This window comes from Primulina tabacum, chromosome 15 (genome assembly GCF_025594145.1).
Source record: "Primulina tabacum isolate GXHZ01 chromosome 15, ASM2559414v2, whole genome shotgun sequence".
In the NCBI taxonomy this organism is placed as follows: domain Eukaryota; kingdom Viridiplantae; phylum Streptophyta; class Magnoliopsida; order Lamiales; family Gesneriaceae; genus Primulina; species Primulina tabacum.
The window spans coordinates 677,791-695,010 of NC_134564.1; the positions used below are offsets into that span (position 1 = coordinate 677,791).

Below are 17,220 nucleotides of genomic sequence, written 5' to 3' on the forward strand. Positions count from 1 at the left end.
AATCACATAAAAATAATTTACACGATGTTTATATGCATCATACACAGGACAATCGTGATTTAAAATTGGATCCAGTTGTATCCAAACTAATTAGACAGGAAATTGGATCGAACCCATAAAGGGGGAGCTCTCCTTGCAACATCATTCTGTTGCTCAAACTCAAAATCTTAGGTGAATGAAATGGAACATCTTATCACAATTGAACTTGGGGATAACGGAATCAAATCAGTGTAAAATTGTCCCCAATATACTACTTATAACAACCAATTTAACACATGCATCACAAATAACGAGTATCCTTATTCCATATAAATTCAAACAAAATCCATAAGCACCACGATCACATTGTGCAATAACTTAACAAGGTTCACACAAAGCATGATAGACAAAACAAGTAGAGCATATGCATTTCCTTGGCATTTACATGTAAAAAAGCTCGATAGAGTTCGATTTATTCTCCACGAATACATGTAGCCAAATCTGCCACGAAAACAAGCAAGGGCATTTATTTGGTCCACCAGTGAAGGAAATCCTTGCGCCTGTTGATCTTCTTCTGCAGCTGGAGAAGTCCATATAAAAGGGCCTCGGCAGTGGGAGGACAACCGGGAACATAGATGTCGACCGGGACTATACGATCACAACCACGAACAACAGAATACGAGTAATGGTAATAACCACCACCATTTGCACAGCTTCCCATTGATATGACCCACCTAGGCTCGGGCATTTGATCATAGACTCTGCAATGGAGAATTTTTACCAAGTCACCAACTGTTTGAAACTTTGAAATATAACCTTCCCAAAATTATTAATTGAATTAAACATTAATTCGTGATCCTAAGATTAGACAAAAAGAAGAATTCCTAGGCTAGAAAGACAAGAAACTCAGACTCCGTGGGAATAGTATCAGATGCTTTTATGCAAGGATGACGAATATAACTTTATTCTCCGAATAAAATGAGATAAGAAAATAAGAAACGGCAAGCAGGAATATGTCCACAAGAAAGAGTGAAACCAATTTTCTATTCCAAATAGTAACTCGCCTAACATAATTGTATAACAGGCCGTTCCAAATCATTCTAATCTTCTTGGGGAAAAAAACAAATCATTCTTATCTTGCAAGTACAAGTCCCTTTTCCTTCCTAAGCATAAAAACGGCTATTAAGATAAATCTATCAGTGGAATCAACTCAGGGTCACAACAATAATGTGGCTTTAAAGCCGAGAAATACTTGATTTCAAAATGTCAGGCACGTGTGTAAATTTAAGCTTAGCAGTCTTTCTCTGAAGACGTAGGATGAAGCACCAAATCAGAGACAAGCATGCATCCAATAGGTTCGAATGAATACAAAGGACAAGACAGTTGACAGATCCAGGAAAACAGATTCCTGATATATGGGAGTCAGATTACTACAAGGCATAAGAATGAGATGAGCTCTCGCCAGCCATCCATTTAAATAGTGCTATAATACAGTGGCCTTGATTAATATTGAACCATTGACAAAAAAAAAAGAGAGGAAGAAATGATTGAATTGATCTCAAACCTACCATATGTCACTACATAGTGTTTATCTTCCTCCCAAACAAGCTAATATCATGATGTATGAGATTTAGTTAGTCAACTCCTCATTTATATCCTGGTAAAAATGACACATACATCACAAAGGCATTTGACTCCATGGGTGCTCCTGGTACAATCTATCCTACATTAGGAGATCTACTCCCCGTACAACCACCACCATAGGTTGTGTACTACATGTAGGTCCCATAAAAAAATTAATGTAGGACCCACAGATCCCATGGATGTAAAACGTAGAAAGTAGATTTCCTATTTAGCTTAGTCAATACCGGCTGCTCTATATAACCCAACTATAAGCCCAAGACAAGCAAACACGAAAAATTCAGATGGCCACATGTCCCATAACATTATAATTTATACAAATAACAGGACTACATCTTGAAAGCAAAATTACTTCTTTTAATATTGAACTGCACTGAAAATGGGAACTATAGCGAAAAGGACTAAACTCCAACTTTATTCTTTTATCGAAAGCTAGAACGTATTTAACAAAGGGCCCTTTCTACATCGAATAGGAAATAAAGATGAACAAAAGAGAATATACCACAAAATAAAGTTGAACAACAATAATGCTTGAGGGAATCTACACAAACAAAACCTACGAATAATAAAAACAAAAAAAGCTTCATCGAAAGTGATTCAGAAACTCCATTCACCTAGAAGTTAATGGGCATCCTGAGCTCCACCAATTTTAGAGAGACTGAATTTTCTGATTCCACGTGTTTTACACGTGAAACGTTTTGCAATCTTTCAGACATACTAATGCATATTTGCGTATATAGCCCACAGACAATCACAGAATATCAACGTTGAGCGAAAAACCGAAGACCACTGATTGGCAGAACAAAGCACAGACAAAGCAACTGAAAATTTAAGCAATTCAAATCATAGGTCGGGTAGTTACTCATTATACTTCAAGACCTCAAAGAACATTCAACGCTTAAAAAAGGGAAATTAGCTAGAAACGTAAGACTTACTTGCGAAGGGCAGGAGCCATCTTGTTGGTGAGAGTTCCGGCAACAATCATGCAATCGGACTGTCTAGGGCTGGGCCTAAATATGATCCCAAATCGATCCAAATCGTAGCGCGCGGCACCTGTGTGCATCATCTCGACGGCGCAACAGGCCAACCCAAACGTCATGGGCCATATAGATCCCCGACGAGCCCAATTCATTAGATCATCTACCTTGGATATCACAAATTCAGCCGCCTTTGGGAGGCCAGTCGGAGAAGATGTCGAAGGCGGGGGGGCAGATCCGTATGGCGTTGGCGCGGAAGAGGACTGGGCCGCAAGCGAAGGGACAATCGTATGGATTGACGCTATGGCGGAGCGGTGGTTATACGGGGCCGTTTGAGAGAGTATGCGGTGTGCGTTTCGAGCTAGCTGCGTTGCCATATTTCTTGCCGCCTTCAAGTGGGAAAGGGGGTCAGATAGATTCTCAGTTTTTTAACGTACAGTGCGGAGCATGCTGTTCTCTGCGCCGGAGAAAATGTTGCCACGTCAATGAAAAAAAGTAGACACGTAGATTATTCTATACTAATTTTTTTTATATAACATCGTCCGCCAATGTTGCCTCCTAAATTATATATATATACAACGTTGCCTCCTAAATTATATATATATAATTTTTTTGAAAAAAACATAAAAGACTATATGATATATTGATTTTAAAATAGAGGAATAAACACTCTTTTTAATATAGACTAATCATAGACATATCATAGCGGTGATATCCCCATTAGAGGTCGGGTCGTGGATGACCCGGATATTATATGGATAACCCAAATTATGGTCAATCTACATGATGAATTATTCAGAAGCCGGGCAGGTGGATGCCCTGGACATCTTCTTCCCGAGTACCAGAAGCCTGGGCTCTCGCACAAGCTCTTGGATGATTTCTACCCGAGCTACCTCGAAAATAGCACTTCACTTGAGTGCAGCAGTATAGGCTACCTTATGATTGACAATCATTACTGTCAGAACTATAGGGTTTGGTGTGTAACGCCCCGGAAATTTAAAGGTCCACGCAAATCACATGCATGCAATTATTAAATTCCTTTGTATTTTAATTAAATTTTTTTAATTGCATGAATTAGTTATGTGACATACTTGTTTATATGCTAAATGAGATTTTTTTTGTCATCATGCATAAAATGATATTTTTAAGAATATTCAAGTGACGATCGAGGAACGGGGACCGAGGGACTGAAAAATTGTAAAATGTTTTTATTAAATAATTGTTTTTAATGATTTAAAATATGATTGTGGGTTTTTCTTATTTTTGAAAAATATGGGGTTTTGAGATGATTTAATACGCCGGGAAATAAATTTTATCGGGGTTGGTTTTTCAACAAAAATACGAATTTTTTGACAACCCGGCTATTTAATTCACAAACTATTTTTACCAAAACTTTGCTAATATTTTATTTAATTCTAATTAAGACTAATGGACTTAATTGTTGCCTCGGTAGGCCTAAAGCCTTATTAGTAATTAATTAGCTATTTATTATTATAAATACTTAAAAACCCTACACCATGCAACCATAAAACTCACGCCTCCCACTTTTAATACTCTGAAATTCTTTCCTCTCAACCCACAACACACACGACACAACACCACCAAATAGAAGGGGTTTTCGAAGGGGTCCAAGGGAAAGATACCCAAGGTTTCACTCCGTTCTTCGTCGTCAACGGATATTCGAGTCTATTTAACGCAAAGGCACGCCATACATCTCCTTTTCTCATCCATCATATCATATTATTGATTGAATTATTGTGTGCATGAAGAACATGAAATATTTTTCAGAATTTTCGGTATATGGCATGTATACATGAGAAAACATGATTTTTGAATCCAATAACTTGTATATTGTTTGGTTAAGGGGCTGCCATGACATAAGGAAGGATCAAGAGTGGTTTACACCTGTTTTAGAGTCACACAAACACACCCTAAACACCACAAAATCGGCAGAAACAAGAACAAGCAACCGCGAGTTGCTGTCAAGGGGGAGGGCTCGGGTTTCATGCACAAGGGGGAGGGCTGGCCTTGGCTTGGGTTCAGGGCTTGGTTAGGGGCTGATAAGGGTCAAGGGCAGAGTCCTAGCCAGGCTAGGACTCAAGCTAGGGGCGGGGGAAGGAGTCCTAGCTATGCTAGGACTCTACCCGTGAGATACAAGCACAGCGCGCAGGGTTGCGCCGCTCGTGCAGGGAAGGAGGCTCGGTCTGTGGTTCAAGGGCCGGGTCCAGGCATTGCACTAGAGTCCTAGTAAGGTGGGTGAGTGACTGGTTTAGGTTCTGGGCTTACGGGTAGGAGCCTGGACGCACAAGAAGAGTCCTAGCTATAAGGGGAGTCCTCGGCCAGAATAGGAGTGAATTGGGGTGCTTCGTTTTTGGCTTTGGGTGAGGTTTCCGTGAGTTTCCTAGGTCCAGTAGGGTACTACAGCATGTTGGGCAGGTTCTGGTTCGTTATGGTCCGAGGGTAACTCGATAAAATTAAGAGATGGCTCGGGATCGAAGTTTAGGTGTCAAATTAGGATTTCTAATAAGAAGAAAAATTGGAAAACGGCTCACAGGGGTCGAGTCAGGGGTACATAAGGGCTAAAATAATATAAAAAGACTAAATTTAGAATTTAGGAATTTTATATTAAAGTTTGGTATTTTTCGGGATTAAAACACCGTTAAAACAATTAAGAAAAGATAATTGAAAAAGTCTAACATTTAAGCCAAATAAAATTATGGAAAAATTCACGGAAGTTTAAATAATTATTTGGGACATATTAGAGTCATGAAATCAAGATAAAAGTCGAAAACGTAAAATGTCGAGTCTAGGGGTAAAACGGTCTTTTTACACCTAGAAATTAGTAAAGGTCATGGCAGTGCCCTAAATACTGTTTTTATGTTAATATGATTATTATTTTTTAAATGTTTATGAAATGTTCATGATTAAATTATGATTTTTAAATGTTTAAGGGATTTTATGATTTAAGGAAGACATTTAAAAGACATGTCGCATGCTTGGTTTCAAAAACAAAATGTTATGTTATGCATGATTTTTATAAAGTGGTGAGAATATAAATGTTGAAGGAAGTGAAGTGATTGTGACTAATTCGTTAATGATGGCGATGTCGTGAGGGTTATGGTCCCAGTGGGAGCCCGACGATCGTGTTTCCATTATTACGAATATGAGGTTATGAGGTTTGAGGTAAGAATGGGAATATCGTGAGGGTAGAAGGCCCCAGAGGGAGCCCATTTATGGGAGAAGGCCCCAGAGGGAGCCCCGACGATCGTATTTCTATTCGATCATGATAGGCCAGTGCCCAGTTGACCGGTGAGAGTGTTGCTGGTGTCCCCCGCCGCCCAGTACTGAGGTTTCACGTAGATGGATCCATCGTCATGTCATGTCAGGAAAGTCACAATTAACGATCTGAATTCAACAAAAGAAAAGAGGAAAAGAAAAGGAAAATGTTCATGATCATGTTAAAGGTTTTATGTCATGTCATGTTGAGGAAAAAGGAAAAAGTTAAGGTTTATGATTGCATGTCATGAAAAAGTATTTTATGAAAATGTTTATGTTTAAAGTTTTATGCATCATGAAAATATTTACGAAAATGTTTATGTTTATGCATCTTCATGAAAACGATATTTTAAGTACAAGTATTTTTCACCGTTATATGTTGACTGTATTACGTATTACTCGTTATAAAGATTATGGTGTGTTGAGTCTTTAGACTCACTAGGTGTGATGGATGCAGGTGGTATTGAGGGAGGACTTGATGAGTGATTTGACTGGACTGAAGGCGCACACAACCCGAGGACCAGCGCTACTTTTCCGCATTACGTTTTATGATTACTGATTTAAGTTAAAGATTTTTAAGACTATTTATTTATGCTTTTGAGAGATTTTTTAAAGGTTTAGTATGGGTTATACTTCTCAAATTATTGCTTTTTAGGTTTGGTAAAACAGTAGACGATGTTACGTTACGACTATTTCACTCGAATTTTTAAATACTAGTTGATTGAGGTTTTATTTTAAAAAGGGCAAAATATTTTATAAAAATATTTTCATGTATTAATTGAGTTGGCCGAAATATTATTAAAAAAAAATTCTAGTACTTTTAAAGCAATAAAAAGGGCATGACGTTTCATGGTGTGTCAGAGAAGTTATCAGAGATAGGGTGTGAGCAACCACCTTACCCTAATTAGCAGTTGAGCATTGAAAACAAGGTAATAATGTGATTTCCTCCTATAAATAACAGGTATGTTTTTCATTTGAATGATTCAGATACTCTTGTTTCCAAGCTTTTGAGCATTTACGTATATTCTCACATATACATACTTTATCCTTCATCTTCACCTGCTGACTTAAGCATTGGAGTGGTCACGCCAGACACCCCTTCTGGCGCCCATTCACGAGTTCATTTCCTTGTTTGCAGGTTATCGTTGAAACCATATTAGATAGATATATCTTCTCCACAAGAGATATCTCCTTACTCATCTTTCCAAACACAACCCTTATCAGATCTGGTGGATTGTCCCGACCATGCTTACCCAATTCGTCCAGATCGCATCACATAGTATTCTATTTGATCAAATTTTCAATATTTTCTATAAAAAAATTTGTTTTTCATTATTTTCAAATGTAAATTTCTAAAAGCTTTTCCACATAAAAATTGTTCATAAGAAATATAGTATCACAATGAGAAAACACATGTTTTCTTCGCCCACACTGATCTAAATTAAAAGGCTAAATAATTTTTAAAATATTCAATTTCCAGTCAAAAACAAAAACAAGGTATGTCCTAAAAAATTATGAGGAAAGTTAAATATGATTTGCATTATTCGATTGCACTTATATTTTTAACCAGAATTAGGAGCTTATAAAAAGACAAATAATTTTGAATTTTTAAAATCTTATAAAAAAATAATAGTTTTTCATAAACATGGTTGAGTTGGAGATTAGTCTTAATCTGTGAATGATATTATAAAAGTTTTTCTAATAGGGCATAAATATGATATGTTAAATATCTGGTTGATATTTTATCTATTGTGATTTTGTTGTTTATGTTAGCGTAGCATTTTTTATGAATGAATTTTTGACAAAAAAATTAATGAAGTCCGTTGATAGAGCAAAAATTACTCTGTAATTCTCGGTAAAGCGTCAAGAAAATTAAAGCTCGATATAATCGCAAGTGCACGATGTCAAATTATAATATAGTGTACACGAGTACGAGTATCGTTCCTCCAGATATTGTGTTTCAAAATTTTATTACTCCCAATTATTAAACTCTTAGGGACGATGATTTGATTGATTACTTACTACTAGAATGATGAAATAAACAATTATCAAATAATTCAAAGATTAAATGATGAAATTTATAAACTAAAGTGATTAGTTAAAGATTCAAGGAGAAAAGAATTTGTTGGAAATCTCGGTTCATCTATTCGTCGTTCATTTACTTAATTCATTCGACAATTATCCACGCTTTCGACAAAATTTTCTACACAATTGAGCACGCCCTCTCGAGCTATGCCAAACTAACTCAACTTAGTGAAGTAATTAAATTTCTTTAATTATTTATAAAATGTGAATTGCATGCCGCCCAGAAGCTGATGCATTTCCTTGATGGACTGAGACCTACTCTCCGCCGGGACGTCATGCTGATGAGGCCTGCGAGTTATGATGAGGCCACCGCCTATGCTTTTCAGGCAGAGCAGGCACTGCGTGACATAGATTTTGAGATGCAGCGGAAGCGGCACCAAACCCAGCCCAGTGCACAGCCACAGAAGAAACGGTTTATCGGGCCATCTAGACAGCAGGGGCAGCAGAAGCCCCAGGGTCAGCACAGAGGGCCAGGACAGCAGAGGCCACCCCAGGCACCAGGGGTTCCAATACAGGAGGGAGGACCGCCTTGCAAGCAGTGCAACAAGTATCATTATGGCAAATGCATGTGGGGAACCTACAGATGCTTTGTATGCAAACAGGAGGGGCACAAGGCTGCAGCTTGCCCTCAGAGCAAGGGGCCCACTACCGGCAGGGCATATGTGATGCATGCCGAGGAGGCGGAGGCAACGCCAGACTCGACACTGATTACTGGTAACCCTTTTGGTTTAAGATTTTAATTTACTGTACAATTGCATGGAATTTATAATTGTATGAGGACTTATGTGTGGGAGTTATAACTTAGAAAGGTTTATGGCTGCATGTTCTACTTAATTGGGATTGTAACTTAATTATGAAATGGAAAGATGTTAGGGCTTAATTGTAATAACATGGACTGAATTGATAAAAATCGAGATTTTTGGATGACGTTTTCGAAATGATTGGGAGGACCACTTTGTAATTTACGAACCGTAAGGGGTTAATGTTCCATTTGTGATTTTCTGAGGTTAAATTTCAAATTTTGGGGAATGATATTTGAGTTAATTCAGTGATTTTTTGAGGATTTTGGGTTAATTGTCGATGAGAAGCTCCTTAAGTTCAACTCTATTAGATTTGATGGTATGTTTGAAATTTTGGGTTAATTCAGTCGCTCTATGAAATCCCCTAACTTTCGACATACGGACTATGACTATCGACATGTATCCAACTTCATATCTCTATGCAAATTGTAAATTCACAGAATATGCTACTTGCTTTTATCACAAGCTATTCTCTCGAACTCACTGGCAATATGAGATTATTACTAACAAGAAATACTAGACTTGGGGAAAACGAGAAGAACGATGCTCGAAATCTTGAATTCTTTAACTCCAAGCCTTGTCTGCTCCTCCAAACTCTTGTGGGTGCTGAAAAGTGCCACTTTTCCTTGCCCTATCTCGCCCATATGCCACTTTCCAACCAAAATCGGTAAGCTTTGCCCGGATGGAAAGAAATCACCCGCACAATATTTTTCCAAATATGAATATCGCTCGGGCGATAAGATTCAACCACCCTGAGCGCCGACCCCTCTGTCCTGAATCCTGCAACTAGTAGCAATCGCGTCCGAGAGTTCACCTTCTACCGCTCGAGTGCCGATCCTTCTGTTTCTATTCGCTCCAAGGACACAAACGCGCCGGAGCGGTAAGATCATACCGCCCTAGCGCCAACATTTCTGTCATTTTCTCCTCCTCTTCTTCTAGCTTTTATTATTTTCCACCTCTATTATTTTCCTGGCCATTTTGCCTTCCAATTCATCAAATACGAGTGAGCCACGATCGTATAAATATGTAATTCTAAAACGAACAAAATGTAGATGAAATGCACACACATCATGCAAACACATATAAAACTAATGCAATAAAACACGTAAAAACTACACATATCAACCCTCTCATACTAACCTTTTGTTCGCCCTCGAGCAAAATAGGGTGCACGATACAACAAAACAAGAAGTAGCTTGTCGGTGCATTCATGGTTTTGGTATACCTCAACGAATCGCGACATATTTTTTGTCTAATAACGAACAACGCTTGTTTCTGCACATCACCTCGAAATTTAAACACTACAATCTTTCATGGATTTAAATGCGTGTGTGTGTAATATTGGTTCGAGCATCATGCAATTCCACAGTAAAATTTTCAAAGCTATAAGAGACTTCAATCAACAAGTCGGTATACGCATCCCTTTCTCACATCCCGCTTCACTAACTACAGCTTCACAGCACAGATGGTTAGGACTTGTCAGACACAAATCAAAACTGGATAGGGAGTATGAAACGTCTACTCGTTTTAAAATGCGGAAATTTTTTTTATATAAAACCCTTATGTTGGAAATAACATTTAAATAAATTGCATTTACGCCGTCCTACTTAAAAACATCATTTAAAATTTATCATAATTAATTACCAATAATATATACGGGGTAAAGACGGGTAAAAACCCTAGCATCAACTGTAAAATGAAACGGCGTACAAATCATCGTATCCTCTCCAAAACATAAAATCGTATAAGTGCGGAAAATCAAAGGCCCTCGGGTCGTGTCGTCCATCAGGTCCGCCGACTCAGAGTCCAACACCTCCAGTATCCTCAGAATCTAGCTCACTTGCATCACACACGCCTAGTGAGTCTAAAGACTCAACATGCCTGTAACAGGAATAACGAGTCTATATACAGGCACACAGCAGTGAAAAATAGCATAATGAACATACATTTCATGTCAGCAGTAAAAATCGTAAAATAGTCGTATCCTGTCAAATCATGATAAAATCATATCATGTATAAACGTATCAGCATATACGTGCTAAATTACTTAATTTGAATTCCGTTCATTAGCTGTGACTTTCGAATTATCATGTCATCATGTCAGTCGATGGATCCATTTACGTGTAACCGCGGTACCCGGCGCCGAGGATCATCAGCGACGGCATTACCCGCCCACTGAGTCCGGGCCTTACATGTCATCTTGTCATCGTGTCATCGTGTTAGTCACAACTAATTCACATCCTTCAAAACATGTCATCATATTCACCACTTAAATTAAAACATGCATATACGTAACATTTTCCTTAAAGCCAAGCATGCACCGTATTTATCATAATGGCGTAAAAATCATAAATGTGATGCATAAACATTTAAAATATCATGAATTTGTGCTCAGGACGCTGCCAGGACCAAAATCTCAACTTGGGTGCAAAATGACCATTTTGTCCCTGGAAACCCGAAAATTATCATTTCACACCTGGACCTCTAAAATTGACCCGAAACTTACCAAAGTCCTTAAAATATCCCATAACATATTTAAAAGCGTTCCTAGACGTAAACTCGAGCCCAATACCAAACTTAGAAAGGTTTAGGGTGCATGTTCTACTTAATTGGGATTATAACTTAATTATGAAATGGAAAGATTTTAGGGCTTAATTGTAATAACATGGACTGAATTGATAAAAATCGAGATTTTTGGCGACGTTTTCGAAATGATTGGGAGGACCACTTTGCAATTTACGAATCGTAAGGGGTTAATGTGCCATTTGTGATTTTCTGAGGTTAAATTTCAAATTTTGGGGAATGATATTTGAGTTAATTCAGTGATTTTTCGAGGATTTTGGGTTAATTGTCGATGAGAAGCTCCTTAAGTTCAACTCTATTAGATTTGATGGTATGTTTGATCGCAGGGAGGATATGTATTGCAGGTGTGGCCACGCATGCACTGCTAGATTCAGGGGCTACACACTCATTTATATCTGAATCTTTCGTGAAGCGACTAGGTATCATACCAGTAGCAATGGATTTGGATTTCAGAGTATCGATCCCATCCGGGGATCAGATGTTCACTTCCCGGATAGTGAGAAGATTGGAGCTCAGATTGCAGCAGAAGGCAGTACAGGCAGATATGATAGTACTACCGCTACCAGAGTCTGATATCATATTGGGCATGGATTGGCTCGCTTCTCATGGAGTAGTCATAGATTTTCGCCAGAGGTCAGTGTCTGTCAGACCTTCCAATGGGAAGCCATTTGTATTTGAGGCAACTAGACATCAGCGGTTCCCACACGTCATTTCCTGCATGTGTGCGAGGAAGCTCATTAAGAGAGGCTGCCAGGCGTTCTTAGCCAGCATCGTATCAGTGGCAGAGCCAGTCAGTCAGAGGCTCGAGGATATAGTTGTGGTCAGCGAGTTCTCCAGTGTGTTCCCCGACGATGTTTCAGGCATTCCACCAGACAGAGATGTGGAGTTCTCTATCGAGCTTATGCCAGGGACAGGGCCGATATCTAAGGCACCTTACCGATTAGCGCCCACAGAAATGAAAGAGCTCAAGGATCAGATTCAAGATATGCTAGATAAGGGTTTCATTCGCCCTAATTTTTCTCCTTGGGGCACGCCAGTGCTATTTGTTAAGAAGAAGGATGGCAGTATGCGTCTGTGCATTGACTACCGATAGCTAAACAGGGTTACAGTTAAGAATAAGTATCCGTTGCCCAGGATTGAGGACTTATTTGATCAGCTTCAGGGGGCCTCAGTGTTCTCCAAGATAGACCTTCGATCCGGATACCATCAGCTGAAGGTGAGAGAGTCAGATGTGCATAAGACAGCTTTCCTGACGCGTTATGGGCACTATGAGTTTTTGATGATGCCCTTCGATCTGACGAACGCGCCAGCGATCTTCATGGATCTCATGAACCGTGTATTGCAGCCATTCTTGGATCAGTTCGTCATAGTCTTCATTGACGATATTCTGATCTATTTGAAGAGCAGGGAGGAGCACAGTCATCATCTGAGGACAGTATTGCAGACTCTACAGGATAGACGACTATATGCCAAGTTCAGCAAGTGTGAGTTCTGGCTCGACAGGGTGGCATTGTTGGGCCACATCGTATCTCAGGATGGCATAGAGGTTGACCCGAGCAAAGTAGAGGCAGTCATAGATTGGCCAGTTCCGAAGAGCGTGACAGAGATCCGCAGTTTCTTGGGATTGGCGGGTTATTACATGAAGTTTATCCAGAGCTTCTCTTCTATTGCGGTGCCTATGACCGCATTGACGAAGAAGAATGCCAAGTTTGTTTTGGGACCAGAGTGTCAGGAGAGCTTTGACAAACTGAAGCAGGCCTTGACCACTGCACCGGTGCTAGCTATGCCATCAGGGCAGGGAGAGTTTGTGGTATTTACTGATGCATCGAAGCTTGGTTTGGGCGCAGTTCTGATGCAGCAGGACATAGTGATAGCCTATGCGTCCAGACAGCTGAAGGTTCATGAGAAGAATTATCTGACTCACGACCTAGAATTAGCAGCGGTGGTATTTGCTCTGAAGATCTGGAGACACTATCTACTTGGGGAGAAGTGCAGGATTTTCACAGATCATAAAAGCCTAAAGTACTTCTTCACACAGAAGGAACTGAATATGCGACAGAGAAGATGGCTCGAGCTGGTGAAGGATTATGATTGTGACATTAGTTACCATCCGGGTAAGGCTAATGTAGTTGCAGACGCTCTGAGCAGGAAGCACGCAATGATAGCTCATATGTCAGTACGGAGACCGTTGCAGGCTGAGATTCAGAGATTTGGGCTTGCAGTTTATGCCAGGGGCGAGGCCCCGAATCTTGCTACTCTGACAGTACAGCCGACTCTTTGAGACAGAATTCGAGCAGGGCAAACTTCTGATGAGCAGCTACAGAAGTGGAGACAGAGGGACGAAGCTAAGGGCCAGAGATTGTATAGAGTTGTGGACTGGCATGGTCAGATATAGGGACCGCCTATGGGTTCCTGACAATGATTCCCTCCGAGCAGATATCTTGAGTGAGGCCCACAGCACCCCATACTCCATCCATCCTGGGAGTAACGAAGATGTATAAGGATTTACAAACTCTGTACTGGTGGCCATGCATGAAGCGAGATATTTTGCGATTCGTCTCCGAGTGTTTGACTTGTCAGCAGTTAAAGGCAGAGCATCAGAGACTTGCAGGGAAGTTGAGACCACTCCCTATTTCCGAGTGGAAATGGGAGAACATCACTATGGATTTTGTGACAGGGCTTCCGAGGACTAATGGAGGATTCAACGCTATTTGGGTGATTGTCGATCGGCTCACTAAGTCAACTCATTTCTTACCGATCAGAAAGACATTCACCATGACTCAGTACGCAGAGCTGTACATCAGAGAGATAGTCAGACTGCATGGGATTACAGTGTCCATCATGTCAGACAGGGATCCGAGATTTATGTCTGCATTCTGGAAGAGTCTTCACCAGGCTTTGGGTATGAAGCTATTGTTCAGTACCGCTTTTCATCCTCAGACAGATGGACAGTCAGGGAGGGTGATACAGATTCTGGAGAACCTACTCCGAGCATGCATGATCGACTTCCAGGGCAGCTGGGAGCCGTAGTTACCTCTTGTAGAGTTCACGTACAACAACAGTTATCAGGCATCGATAGGTATGGCTCCATATGAGGCACTGTACGGGAGGAAGTGTAGGTCGCCAGTTTACTGGGATGAGGTAGGAGAGCGAGCAGAGTTGGGTCCAGATATTGTCAGACAGACAGCGGATTTAGTGGCCAGGATTAGAGATAGGATGAGAACTGCACAGAGCCGCTAGAAGAGTTACGATGATCAGAGGCGGCGAGATCTTGAGTTCGCAGTAGGGGATCACGTGTTCGTGAAGGTCGCACCGATGAAAGGTGTGATGAGGTTCGGGAAGAAGGGCAAGCTCAGCCCTAGATTCATCGGACCATTTGAGATCCTAGAGAGGGTTGGAACACTCGCATACAGAGTTGCTTTACCGCCGAATCTGGCGGGAGTTCATAATGTTTTCCACGTCTCTATGATGCGAAAGTACATGTCGAATCCTTCACATGTGCTTAATTATGAGCCACTTCAGTTGACACCACGCCTATCTTTTGAGGAGAGACCTACGCAGATTCTGGACAGACAGGAAAAGAGGCTTCGGAATAAGGTGATCCAGATGGTCAAGGTCAAGTGGCTGAATCATTCTGAAGAGGAGGCTACTTGGGAAACCGAGACCGAGATGAGGAGTCACTACCCGGAATTATTCGGTATGTTCTAATTTCGAGGAAGAAATATTTTTTTTAAGGGGGGGAAAAATTGTAAGGTCCAGGAATTTAATTCACGTAACTTGAGTGCATGCAATCTAAGATTTTATTTTTAAAGTGTATGTTTAATTATTTTATGCATCTTGTGCATAATTCAAGCATGGTAGGATTTAATTCATGAAATTTTTATAGGTTCACACAGTAGGGTTAATCTCATGTGACACTTATATAAACGAGGCAAACATGAAAAGAAAAATAAAATAAACAAACTAAACACCCCCCAAATACAAATTGTGCAATGTCCCATTGCAAAAAACCACTAAAACAAATAGACAAACAACGGAGGAAACTAACATGGATGCTAAACAGAATGCATACAAAATGAAAATAGATAAAACTAATGCAAAGAAAATGAAGCGCGATGACTCCCCTGATCACTACTCATCGTCATCGTCATCGGGTGCCACAACGCCAGGCTCCTGATCATCATGTTGGGGGGTAAGCATAACAGAATGTGAATGGAAGAAAACTCAAATAAATACAAATAAAATTATGAATGGAGAGAAATTAGTTCTCAATTTATAGTCTAGATCTAGACTATAGGTCATTCTCAGTTTTGATTGTTTTGGAATCGAGTGACTCCAATTTGTGGCTCCACTGTGCTACCCAAATAGTGCTTCAAACGTTGAGCATTGACTGTGAATGATTCATTCTTTACATCTTTCAAAGTTATGGCTCCCAGTGTGAATACCTTGGTAATCATGTATGGTCCAGTCCACCTTGATTTGATTTTCCCAAGAAACAAACGCAACTTTAAGTTTTACAGCAATACCGCTTCACCCTCTTTGAATTCTCTCGATGTGATGTGCTTGTTGTGTGCTTGATTTGTACGCTCTTTGTAGGTCAATGCAGGTCGTAGGCTTGACCTCTGAATTCATCTAATTGATCCAATTGCAGCAACATGTGTTCACCAAAGTACGCGACCTTAGGTGTGGAGGCAGTGGTTTGATATCAAGTGTCGATGGTTCCTCAATAGTTGACTTCTGAAGGGTCAAGTCTCTTCGATCCCCCAAATCCTTCACTTTAATTTTTACTGGCTTCTTCCATGGATGATTGACATTAAAGTATGCCACTATTTCAGACTTTTTTCAGCCAGTTCATCCACCTTCAATTTGGTGGTGAGAGTGACTTCCAATGGATTCTTCATAGCATCTTGCACAAAATTACATACAGGTGAATCCAAAGAATCAACTTTAAAACAATTATTAGTGTGCAGTGTGTGCTTAAGAGTGTTAAAGACATTAAAAGTGATTTTCTCCTATCCCACTTCCAATCTCAACTTCTCTTCTTGCACATCGATCAGGGCCTTACCAATTGCAAGGAACGGTCTCCCTAAAATCAAAGGCATCTCCCTATCCTCCTCCATGTCAAGCACCACAAAATCTATAGGAAATATAAACTTTTCCACTTTCACCAATATATCCTCTATGACTCCTCGTGGATACTTGACATATCTGTTTGCTAGTTGCAAAGACATCTTCGTTGGCTTAGGCTCTCCCAATCTAAGTTTCCTAAAATACAGACAAAGACATATGGTTAATACTTGCACCAAGATTTCATAAAGCTTTACTGAAAAACAACATCACCAATCATGCAAGGAATATAAAAACTCCCTGGATCCTTGAGTTTCGGTGGGATCATTTTTTGCACCATTGCAGAGCAGTTTTCAGTTAAGTTTACAGTCATATGGTCTTTTAACTTATTCTTATTTGCTAATATGTTCTTCAGAAATTTAGCATAACTAGGCATTTGCATCAAAGTATCAGCAAAAGAAATATTAATGTGCAATTTCCTAAATACTTCAAGGAACTTATCGAATTGTGCGTCAATTTTAGTTTGTGTCGTGGGTGCAGATGTAGTGTTAGAAGGTTTACCCTTGGGTGTTTCTGCATGTTCCCCTTGCGAGTGGCTCTTTGCGTCCTCCTTTGACTCTAAAGTCTTCCCACTGCTTAACTCAATTGCATTCACTTGCTCTTTAGGATTAGTCTCGGTGTTTCATTGCAAGGTACCCGGATCTCTGCTCAAAATTATCTTGGCCAGCTGTCCTATTGAGTTTCCAAGCCTTTGAGAGCTGCATCTTGATTTGTTAGTCTAGTTTCTGTTGCGGACATAAATTGAGTCATCA

General features: G+C 40.0%; 2 protein-coding genes across 2 annotated transcripts; one reads left to right on the plus strand and one right to left on the minus strand.

Annotated features, from left to right (window-relative positions):
• Positions 1–280: 280 nt before the first annotated feature.
• LOC142527708 (NADH dehydrogenase [ubiquinone] iron-sulfur protein 7, mitochondrial-like) lies at positions 281–3,063 on the minus strand. Its single transcript, XM_075632599.1, has 2 exons — positions 2,556–3,063; positions 281–740 (listed from the first exon to the last, which is right to left on the minus strand). Exons 1-2 carry the CDS (start codon positions 2,972–2,974, stop codon positions 506–508), a joined length of 654 nt encoding a protein of 217 aa, XP_075488714.1. The 5' UTR covers positions 2,975–3,063; the 3' UTR covers positions 281–505.
• Positions 3,064–8,188: 5,125 nt separating this feature from the next.
• On the plus strand, positions 8,189–15,967 carry LOC142527061 (uncharacterized). The gene is made up of 5 exons (XM_075631774.1): positions 8,189–8,672; positions 11,668–12,161; positions 12,687–13,013; positions 13,098–13,286; positions 15,938–15,967. The coding sequence occupies exons 1-5, from the start codon at positions 8,189–8,191 to the stop codon at positions 15,965–15,967; spliced, it is 1,524 nt and encodes a 507-aa protein (XP_075487889.1).
• Positions 15,968–17,220: the final 1,253 nt, after the last annotated feature.